Source organism: Musa acuminata, chromosome BXJ3-2 (assembly GCF_036884655.1).
Source record: "Musa acuminata AAA Group cultivar baxijiao chromosome BXJ3-2, Cavendish_Baxijiao_AAA, whole genome shotgun sequence".
NCBI classification, from domain to species: Eukaryota; Viridiplantae; Streptophyta; class Magnoliopsida; order Zingiberales; family Musaceae; genus Musa; species Musa acuminata.
In genome coordinates, this window is record NC_088350.1 from 27,576,388 (window position 1) to 27,587,987 (window position 11,600).

At 40.7% G+C, this 11,600-nt stretch overlaps 2 protein-coding genes across 3 annotated transcripts; one reads left to right on the forward strand and one right to left on the reverse strand.

Annotated features, from left to right (window-relative positions):
* Window positions 1-315: 315 nt before the first annotated feature.
* LOC135631227 (CDT1-like protein a, chloroplastic) lies at window positions 316-4,825 on the forward strand. Of its 2 annotated transcripts, none has more exons than XM_065138714.1 (9): window positions 316-490; window positions 726-999; window positions 1,079-1,148; window positions 1,223-1,342; window positions 1,414-1,645; window positions 2,693-3,388; window positions 4,077-4,278; window positions 4,370-4,460; window positions 4,629-4,825. In XM_065138714.1, exons 2-9 carry the CDS (start codon window positions 756-758, stop codon window positions 4,684-4,686), a joined length of 1,713 nt encoding a protein of 570 aa, XP_064994786.1. In that variant the 5' UTR covers window positions 316-490; window positions 726-755; the 3' UTR covers window positions 4,687-4,825. The 2 variants fall into 2 exon arrangements, with proteins under 2 accessions (XP_064994786.1, XP_064994785.1); XM_065138713.1 differs by having other exon boundaries at window positions 741-999.
* Window positions 4,826-7,992: 3,167 nt separating this feature from the next.
* Window positions 7,993-8,697, reverse strand: LOC103975849 (putative ripening-related protein 1). Its single transcript, XM_009390953.3, has one exon. The coding sequence runs from the start codon at window positions 8,669-8,671 to the stop codon at window positions 8,108-8,110; it is 564 nt and encodes a 187-aa protein (XP_009389228.2). The 5' UTR covers window positions 8,672-8,697; the 3' UTR covers window positions 7,993-8,107.
* Between the last annotated feature and the right edge of the window lie 2,903 nt (window positions 8,698-11,600).

Sequence of the window (11,600 nt, forward strand, 5' to 3'; positions counted from 1 at the left end):
GTTGGTATTCCAAGATCATTGCAAATGCCTTTTCGAAAGCACAGGCCCAGGCCAAGGCCCATATCGCTTAAAATTTGAATTACCGGGTTGAATGCCCCCGTGTTCCAAAAGCCGAAGAGATGCCTCTTTTCGAACGGCTATTTTGCCTTAATGGTCTTTCTCACGTCTATGACTAACGCGAAATCCTTACGTGATGAGGTGTCGTGCGAAGGTGCTGTGGTATTTGATGTGGGGCCTACTCGTAAAATTCCTTGACCGTAAATTCTACAAGTGAAATTTGCCATAGGTCGTAACATTATATCTTCTCCGCGGTCGCTCCTTTCTCTAGCTGTCGAAGAAACCCTACCTCTCCCCTCGAAGTCCTCGCTCTCGTCTCGTGCTCTCCGCTCGATCCGTCGTGAGTTCTCCGGGCCGTCCGAGATCTACCGCTTCTGTTTGTTCTCGACATCGGATCTTGATTCCTGACCCTAGTTTTTCTCCGCATCTTCAGGTTTGGTATAGTCGACCTTAATCTTCTCTTTATACCTTATAGTATTTGGGTATCCCAGGCACCGCTAGATTTGTTAGCTCATTTCTTGCGTATTTGTATTGCTTTGTGCATTTCACATGGTTTAAATTTTGGATTATTTGAAGCAATCTTGATCTGTTATGGTTCAAATGAGTTTGTTCTCACATGAGGGCGTGTGGCTGCATCAAATAGCTCCACATTTGACTATTCCTGTTAGTTGAAATTTTTGCAGAGTTAATTAAAACTTATGGAGCATGAAGGATGCAAGATGAACACTCCTACTAACTTGGGGTCTGGGGTGACACTGCCTGTGATGTCAAACAAGAAAGATTCGGATAGCGAATCTCTTGAAGACATGAAAATTGATCAAAAGCAAGGACTTGGAAGTAGCCTTGCAACTCCAACACCTGAGAAACCTGAGTGGAGCAGCAAAGCAAGAGTAATTTCTTCTCTTTCTAGGAAACAACTTGCTGAAGATTTAAGAAATGAAGGTGATGGTGACCAATCTGCTTTTTTTTTCAAGTTTGTAAAATTTTGACTCGCTTTCTGATACAAATTCTTTGGTCTCAGAGCCAGTCGAAAAAAATGGTCTTTCGCATGGACAAAAGAAGGAACATAAATCAGATGAACTTCCAGAGAAGTGTGTTACATGATATTACATCCTTCTTTTATTTTTTTTTGCAACCAGTAGTGATCGCATGCCTTTAATAACAGTTACCAGATTTTGGCTGAACTATTTAGTCGATTAGAGACTTCTACAAGGTTGCTTGGGTTGCGTAAGTTGTTGCCAACTTTTCGCAACATTTGCACACAGGTGGAGGTCTTGACGAAGAGGTACTAGAATGTTATGTTAAGTATTTGAAGAAACATTGTTTTACTCATTCATATGGCTTCTCTTTTGCCAGGAAGATTCTATACAGCCATATTGCACAGATGAAATATATCTTCCCTGAAGCAATTCAGACAGAAAAGATACTTGTACATGACAAGGAGAGCTTATTAGTCATTCCAGATATGAAGATTACTCTACTAAAAGAGGTTGCGGATCATAATTCACATTCCTGCCAATCTGCATCCGTCGCTTTATGCAAAACCTTTCGTGCAAGGCTCTTGGATTTCTTCATTACACATCCAGAGGTATTCTTCCATGATGCTTTAATCCAGGCCTAGTTGTTATCTGAACAAATGAGGGTTACTGAAAGCAATTGTTTATTGTTTTCTATTAAATTCTTTGGTATTTGACTTCTAAATGCTGTAAAGTTCACTTGTTTTTTCTTGCAAAAGGTTGAGAACATTTCTTGTGGTTTTGTAGTTTTTAGATGATATGCTTTATGGAAGAGTTAGTTGAAAGATATTGTATTATATAATAGATCATTTTACTGCTTATACTTGATTAAAAATGAATATTATAACAGTGAAGCAGGGTTCATACAGTCAATATTATATGTTAAAATGGATTATGTGTCATACTTGTTGGAGGTGATTGAAGTACCATAGGTTTGGTATAATGCGTTTTGTAATTGAGTTGGTATATGTGCTTAATATGACTTGGATATTTTAGTAGAATTCTTGTATCAATTTGTTGATCTTTTTAGAAGTATTTGATAAAATCGTTTCAGTTCTCACTTCTATGTCTGCAATGCATTTTTATGATGTTAAAATTGAATATATCTTCCTATCTATTTGATCTAGTGGCTCTGCATACAATTCCTGATGAGCCTTTGTATGATTGATGTGTTAATTAATTGTCAGCACTAATTATGGATTTTGTGATGAGGAAAAAAATAATTGCATAGTACACACCTGCATAACGACAGGAAATTAGAAAGTGATGACAATCTTGAAGCACGTAAGCCTGAGGATCAACACATATGTTTCCAGTGCAGCAACACCACTAGTTGGTGGCCTTTTTGTATCCCTTGCAGATTTGATAGTTTGACGATTAGATCGTTTACTTTCTGATTTTTTCTTCACAATTTTCAATTGTCAAGAATGGAAAATTTTGTTATCTGAACATTGCGTTCTTTAACCACTTGGTTGCATCATCATTATTATTGTTGTTGTTGTTGTTAGTAGATTAAGCTATTTCATAATTGCACAGAAGGTAAATGGTCCTTTTGCTGAACTTTCACTTACATGGTTTCTTCAAGAACTTATGTTTTTCCTTGGTTGTCTGGATAATAGGGTACTGATATCCCTGAGGCCGAGCTACCAGAGCCATTCAATCAAAGAAGCCATAGTCTGCCTCTAGAATTATTACCTGAGAATTCTTGCATTGAACCACTAGAAATTTCTGCTGAGCTTGGATTCTTGTCAAATTCTTCTCTCTTACCATCATCATTTAAAAGGCAATTTTCTAAAAAAGGTGTCATATCAGAAACTCATACAACTCAAGTACTTGCTGCTTCAGTTTCCTTTAAATCTACAAGCAGTTGTGATGCGGCCAAGGAGAGCAGTAGCCCCCCAAAGTTTGATAGCCTTTCTTCTGGTTCGGCCAAAAATTCATCTGCTGATATGACCTCTAATTCAGATAGCCCCACGATTTTCCAGTATTTTGAAAGCACACCTGTGAAAGGTGCTTTACAATTAGGCGAGATGACAGACACTCCAGCTCAGCAGACACCCAAAAGACCAGTTCCAACTCCTCATGAAAAGTTGACTACCGAAAGTGAAGAGTCAGTTGATGAAGCCAGATTGACTACGTCAGCTCGTAGGTCACTTATTTACTCTACAAACATGGAGGAAACTGTCAAAGGTTCAGTTACCAATACATCTCAGAAATGCATGGTTGTTGAGTATTCTTCACATGAAGCTCCATCTACTAGAAGTTATACTTGGGAAGAAGAAACTGGAAAATCCCGTACCCATCTGGTAGACATGGTATGCTTATTGTAGTGATTATGATGTGGCCAATGTGCAGTAATGTTAGTCTCGTCTTATGTTCTTGTTCGTGTATCTTTATTAGTAATTGCATATGGCCTGAAATTTCTAGGTTTTGTGTAGCTTGACTCATAACTTATTGCCTCAGTATGTAAAATGTTGCCTCCAAATTAAGTGATAGCATTGTGCTGAATTTGCATTCCATAGAGGTGCTTACATTTAAGATTCTAAAAACTTGTTTATCATCAAGTTCGAAGATGTTGGTTATATATGTTGCTACTTAAGTGTCACATATCATTCTTGCACTAAATTTTGTTTTCATTGACATCCACATGGAGTGACACTGACTGACATAGGTTGATGCATGTTTTGATTAGTTTGTAGCCTTCTATATGATATGCGAACTTGTGCGATACTTGGTGATGATATATATCTATCAAGATTTTAACGTTATACCATGACATAGCAATGACTTAGTAGTCATTGTTACAAACCCTTTTGTAACATTCTTTCTTTTAATTACGACCACATTCTTTTATAACCCTTTTATAACATTCTTTCTTTTAATTACGGTCACATTCTTGTTTTGCAAATCAGGCATTCGTGAGCATCAGGTTCAGTCTTTTAATCAGTCAATGTAGTTTGTTTGATATTACATAATAAATTGACTTCTGATATATAATTATAGGTACATAATCTAACAGCTGCAAATTCTAAGGATTACAAGTTGGTCCAAATGGGAGATAGGAAGCACAATGAGATGCTAGCTGGTTTGTCAGAAACATTTGATGCAATCTGCTTCATTTCTCGGTCCATCAACTGTTCAATAATCACAAAGGAGGAGCTTTTACACAAAATACTTTCTAATAACTTGGAAATTGAGGAGACCAGTATGATTTTTTTTGACAACCTATTCTTATATTGGAATCTTTATTTTTTTCATGCCAGATGGTTAACTATTCTAATGTGTTTGCATGGCAGGAGAAGCAGAGGAGCACTTGAGTTTATTAGAACGTCTACTTCCAGATTGGATTTCTAAGAAGGCAGCATCTAATGGCCAGCATTTTTATCGGCAAGTTATTTCTAACCAAGTCATTCGAATTATGTTTTCTTGCAAGAATTTCCTTTAGATCTCTGGACAATCTAAACTCAATGTTACCTGAGTTAGAAATCCAGTGAAGCACTTTCTTTTTATGCAGTGCTATGTTTTCTATTCATATCATTTTTGTTAATTTTGCAGTATCGAGCAAACATCAGATCGAGAAGCCTTACGTGCTAAGCTACTAGAAGCTTTGTGAGATTTTCTTTTCTTGTAAGAGTTACTTGATTTAGTCTAATTGCCAATTATGAGTGCACAAAGTTGAAAAGAACACCTGTAAGTGTTAAAAGTTTCTGTTTTGTGCTTTTTTCTAATCAATCAGTCTTCTTTTTCTCTTATGAATGCTTTTTTCTGTTAATAGCCTGTGACTATTAACAGAAAAAGTTGGATGTCTTTTTTCTGTCTCTTTGATTATTGAAGTGCCATGAGATCTGTTTCATTTTATTTGTCGAGCAATGCAAGTTTGCATGGTACAGCTGCTCACATAATGACTATAAATGTTGGAACAACATCAGATATTCATCTTAAAATAGAAAAAAACTAATTTAAGAATATAGGTGTTCCTCGTGCAGGACGCGGATCAGTTTTTCTTTTTCAAGCTTTTTCTCCGGACTCTGAAAAGGTTTTATGGACCACAAACGTGGCCATAAAAACTGGGAACTGTGAGGGCATGAGTGGGATGATGGCCTGATCCTTCTCATCAGCTGACCTTTAATAATAGTTAATATAATGGGAGAGAAAAAGGAGAGCAAAGTGAACTGAGGACACTGAGGAAAGGTTGGCAGTAGGCCAAGCGAAGTAAATTCTGCATCGACTTTACTGAGGCACGAACACAACAATCCTTGAGTAAAATGGTTTTATGATGATTTATAGCAGTAGAGGAAACGCTGGTGAGTGATGATTTCCAGCAGCAGAGGAAACAGTGGGCAAATGAAATGGTTTTCAGATGCTCGGAGGCCGAGAAGGGACAGCATCTCTGCCTCCACCACTGTCAATACCCGCATTAAAAAGTGGAATTTAGGGACCCCCGAGGCAATGTAGCCCCTACAAAGTGATCGAATCAAAGTACTCTGAGGCTTTGAAAATATTAGTCGATAAGGCTCGACATTCCACTTGCATCTCTCAGACAGAAATGTATAGTTTAAGCAGGTAGCAGCAGCTACTTAGCTATTTCTTTTATCCATGCGAGTCTTTATCTCAACCATGTGATCGTGACAAACATTGATCTAAATCACACATAGGTATGGGAGAAGTAAGAGCAAGAAGCTACAGTATGACCAACTGTAGCACTGCAGCGCTCATCTTCCTTTATCCATGTGATGACCAAAACCTCGCCACATTCCATAACACGGCGGACCCAGAATCTTAAACAAAGCAAAAGAGAGATCAAAAGCGAGCATCTCCCCCGCCCTTGTCTGTCCTATATAGCTCTGCAACGTCCACTATACCCTCAGAGTTATCCAACAAGCCTCTTTTTACCTCACCTCCCTCCCCACCACCCGCTCTCTCTACTTAGAAAAGGATTGAGTCGGGCGAGACGACTCTTAGCAGTGGGGTGTTCTCTTACGTCCCTCAGAGGTTGAAGAATATTATTCCATTTGCTGGTCTGTGAGGTGGCGGGGATGGCCGTGGCCGTTGGAGCAGTGGCGGCTACCTTGGGAGAGGCTGGGGTGGCGCTGGCAGGAGGGAAGAGGAGGTTTAGAAGCCTCTACTGGCGGCTCAGGGCGGAGATAAGGAGGCAGCTGGGGAAAGCAAGGGAGAGCAAGCAGCGCTTCAGCTTCCACTATGACCCTTTCAGCTATGCCCTCAACTTCGACGACGGTTGCAGCTCCTCCGGCTTCCTGTCCCTGTAGCTTCTGGTTTGTCTTTTGTAGCTCTGAGTGATGTATATAGGGAAGTGTTGCAGTAGTAATGAGTGGTTTGACGGCCTTTCGAAAGCCTGTTTCTGGTTTTCCGTCGCTGGGTTGGGATGAAAGGAAGCGGAGCTTGATGCAGCAAAAGGGTGAACGAACTCATGGCAGCTCATCAATGCTGATGTTTTGAGCCAGAAGCTTCTCTTTGTATATTTCTCCTTGATCACTGTCTGTTTCTTTCGTTGAATGCTCTTCTAAACCATCAATCAAGTTCTACTCGACTGTTCTTCCCGAGCAAACGTAGGAAGTGATCTTACAAAGAAAAAAAAGAGAGTTCATTCTAAAGAACAAAACTTGAGAAGGAATTGCGAGTAGCAGTGTCTCTGCTTCTTCTACCGCTGCTGCTGTCTTAGGATCAGAACAGATGAACCGTAGAAAGGCCATTATGGCTTCTTTGATTCCACTGTTCTTCTGCTGCTTCTCTGTTCTGAACCCTCACCCTTCAATGCAACTGTATCGAGGAGGGTGGCACGTGCCACAGGCCCACAACTGCTTGATAAAACTCTCTTGATTACATGCACAAGGATTTGCTGCTTTCTATTTCCACACACGGTGAAGTATATGGTCATCGAGCTCATTGCTTGACAAGTCCAAGAATTCCAGCTTCAGTTTGTGTCCCAAGCTAAACATGAACTTTGCCATGGATCTACTAAGAACCTCTGTGTAGCCTAACCAAGATCTGATATGGATCATGGTATTTGGCCTTTGATGCTATACATAAGCAAATGAATTAATGCACTTGAGAGCCAGATTGAGGACATTAAACTAATCTATGAGCTACAGTAAACAAGCTTCAGATGATGCAGAATAAGCCTTCTGGCTAAGAGACCGCATGTACTCATGGAGCATATTCTGTGGGATCATCTCATCTCCTCGACGACATCGAGCTCCACTAACGTATCCATGCAAGAGTGGCATATTCTCCTCTGCCAGTTTCGTCCCAGCTATCTGTATATCCTAGGCGATCGATCCCGGTATATCTGGAGCCCATGGCCACCTCAAGTATACCACCATTCCACAATTCTTCTCGGGGTGCTATCCTCCATGATCATCAGATGCCCTATAAGCTTCTGTGCGTGCGGCCTTCTTCTGTGCATCTTCTTCCGAGCCTCTGATAGCATACGTGAGTTTTAACAGCTGCATTCAAACTCGATCCCTTCTGTTTCGCGTATTGCAGATCTAACTCTTCAATGATGCTACACGACCATGCTTTCTAACATAGCATCCTAGTACTTGATGGAATTTACATGAAAATATTTGTTGTCGAGTCCATAAATTATACATCGAAGAAGGAGTGATTGTTGTTGATGATTTGCAGTTAACAGATGTGATGATGTTTCATCTGCCCTGTTTTTGCACACCACCAAAATATTACATACGTTGACTTATGTTTGGTGATGATCTTTCATAGGCATTTATTCGAAGAAATCTTAGTTCTATTATCATTTCTGAAAACTGACAACGTATGCGAGAACACTTACGGGTGATCAGTCCAAAGTCTTTGTAGATAGTGATAAATAGTGAGTTTTAGATGCTTTCTTATCAGGTAAAGCATAACAACAGCATATCTTGTCGGAGGATGACATTTTAGCCTTCAAACTAAATAGTTTTGATTATTTAAAGGTCGAACACACAGATGTCCAAAGTCACGTACGTGCCTGATTGATAATACGCTTACTTATATAGAGCGAGTAGACTATTGCTTGCTCACGCATCAGACCAGGTGACTTGATAGAGTCCCACGTCTGTGGAGATCCCCAACGCTTTCCACACGGCAGGGGAAGCATCCACAATGTTGTTCGGGCAAGGAGGCTGGAAGTCATGCTCGTCATCACATCCATTCACCGAGTCGCACTCGTCCACCACCTTGGCAAGAACAGACCTCCCATTAGCGTGGATCCTAATCATCTGATGGCAGCGGCTTCCACCGGCGTACCACCCGGTGGACAGCGCGACCACCATCTCCTTGTCACTGTGGTAACTATTGTCGCACTCCGACGGGCCACCTCCGTCGCAGTTCTCCTCGAAGCAGTTGACGGTCAGCTTCGCATGGGTGTGTCCGGTGATGGGTGGCGAACAGCGGTACTGCGGGTACGACTTGCCGGCCTTGCAGCAGTCAGAGCTGTAGCCCGGGTCGCAATGGCCGGGCTTGCCCGGTAGGTGTCCGCTGGGATGGCAACTAGCCAGTTGACGGTGTGAGCTTGCAAGATAGAGATTCATGAGAGCTACAAGTAGCAGTATCGTCATAAGCAGCAGTGAAGATTTGGCCATCTCTCGCTTACTACTTGTGAGTAAGAACTGCTCTAAAGGATCGATCTTTGGTTTGAATGTGGATTGATAGGTATATATAGACTGCTTGTTAGAACCAATCAAAGGTTCTGCAATATTAAACTGGATAGAAGAGGGAAGAGATTAGTGGAGAAAAAGAGGCAAAACTCAATTTTCTATTAAATCTGATCTCGGTTTTATCTGCCATGCATTCCGACATTACATTGATAACATCTAATATAATACAATAGGATTATGCAACAAGAACCTCCTTCGACATCCAAGTTTCTAATTAAAGAAAAGTTCAAACTATAATCTGATAGATACCAACAAACTTTACCTATCAAATCTAAATTATATTCTAATTTCTAACCACTTGTTCTATAAGTTCCAACATTAATGTGAGCGGACGGTTGGCTGCCATGACGACCCTAACTATAGGGGATTCACGTCTTCTTTAAGCTTAGATCCTATTCATTCATGGTGAGTAAACTAGAATAAGTATGCTATCGGAGACCATTAGCATCGTTTTAATCTTTTTATTCTTTATTCATCATCACACTACCGATCACGCGTATTTATATCAATAAAGAAGAAAGTTTCTTGGATGATTTTCCTAAAAACAATATACTTTTTGAGGATTTTCAACTAGTCGGTTGCTCATTGCCTTCGTCCAACCAAAGAGGCCCCATTGCCATTGCCCCACAAGACCCTTTTCACCTTTCTTTAAGCCCTCCCTCCCCTCCCTCTCGTCGATCGTCGACCTTAGCGGAGGAGAAGGAGATTACGGGGAAGGAGGCAGCCTCGGTGCGGCTTCCCCACCCTCCTCCCCTGCATGGTTCATCATCTAGTCTCCCGTTCGAATAGGTGGCACCATTCATTCCCTTGCCCGAGCCCTGTCAATCATGCCCACATTGCCCAGGCCCTTGCCTCCATAGTGCTCGTTGACCTTAATGGAGGGGAAGGAGGTTGATGAGGGTGGTGTGGCCTTAGCAGTACGACGATAATGACAGACAAGGACGAGAGCAAAGACGATGACGAAGGTGAGGGCTGAGATAGTGTGGGCACGATAGGTGAGGGATGACCTAATAAGGAAGGAGGGAGGGAACAGTTCGATGACCAACGTGACGGGAGGTGGTGAGGATAATAACGAGAGCCTTGCCATTGCAAATACTGACGAGAAATATTTACATTATTATTAAAAATAGAGGACACCATCTCAAAAAAAGAAAACAAAAGAAAGAAAACATGAGCACCTCCTAAAAAGCAAAAAAAAGAAAAAAGAAAATACATGAGCTTTCTCATGAAAATTTCCCAAGTTTGTTTGTACTACAACACTTGGTACTATATTCATACTTAAATTGTCGATATCCCCTTTCAACAAACTTCCTTCTCATTTGCCCTCATATTCATAGGAAAATTATTCTTTGTGTATTTAAATTTAGTTAGCATAGAATCTAGCATTAGACGACCAACTCAAGTAAGCCATAAACAAGATGAATCGTAAAGCTTGTGTCAATAGTTGAGGACATGAGGACTACGTTTGGAGTCCTTATTAAGCAAGTAGCACTAAATCCCATAAACAGATAAAATGAAACTTGTATCAGCTCAGCATCAGCAACCTTTTACCAAAGAGAACGCTTTCATGATTCAAATCCTAATCATCGGTTCACCTAATCCACCGAATACCTCGCTGTATCTTATTGTGTGTTCTCATCAGTTGGTAGTTGATGGAGGGAAACGCCAGCTTTCAACAATCAAAATATGGGAGATCTTAGGTGGGGAACTCATGACTAATCCACTGCACCTTTTGTCGGCACCTTTTCTTTGGAAATGCGCAGGTTTTGGAAGGCCAGTAGCTTGTGTTATTCATCAAATGTACCTCCAGCTCAGAACAAAGAAGTTTAATAGATAAGCCTTGTGAGATGACACCTCTCTTTTGTCCTCCTTTGACATTGGATTCACTTTTTCTAAGCTTTGTTCCTGGAATAAAACAACAAACATGTATTGCCTTTTGTTGTGGTTCCACGTTTGTTTGTTGATGGAAGCAAGATTTCCAGCGTCGGAGTTCCATTAATATCATTCTTATTTCAAAGAAAGTTGATCCTGTTAGCATTAGAATCATCATTGAACTCAAAGCCTGCAGTTTTGCTACCGAAAACAGGATGGAAAAGAAATGTAGGTGGAGAATTGTGTGGGTCAAATACTTAAAGTCTGATACAAACCTACCTTCAAATGATGAGAAGAATTATCACAATCAAGGTGCCAAGAACTGGTGAATGACAAGCATTTCAAACCTCAAATTAGGTTCACTGACCTAATTAATGTCTTTAAGATAATTATTGTAGACGAAGATACTAACCTGTTCGAACATGAGAGAAGCTTCTGCTGTCCTCGCCAGGGCAGTTGGGTGTAATGACATGCTGACTCAGTGCTGCGTATGATAGGGGATGCTGACCCCATGCTGCTGCACAAGTCAACATCCACATGGAGAGAGTAGATCCTCTAAAGTCAATTAGCTGTAATGATTTGCCGACTGAGTGGTTAAGTATGACTGTGTGCTGACTCAGTGCTGCGCAATCCAACATTGACATGAAACGTGGAGATTTTAGGAACAGAGACAGGAGTGTGATCCACAGAGGCAGGAGCTTTTATGTAAAGATAGATACTATGCTGCAACTTTGACCTAATCCACACTGGAAAGTTACCAAGGAACAATTTTTGACACACTTTACACGAAAAAGAAGCTGATTTGGTCAGCAAACTCTCTCTCTCTCTTTTGATGAAGCAGACACTAACCAGAAATAAGCTAGTGAATGGTCTTAGAAACTAAGACATAGTAGCCAATCCACTAAATTGGATACTGCAAATATTCAAGTAGCAGCTGTAAAATATGGAAAGGTCATGCTATCCTCTTCCATTATATGGGTTG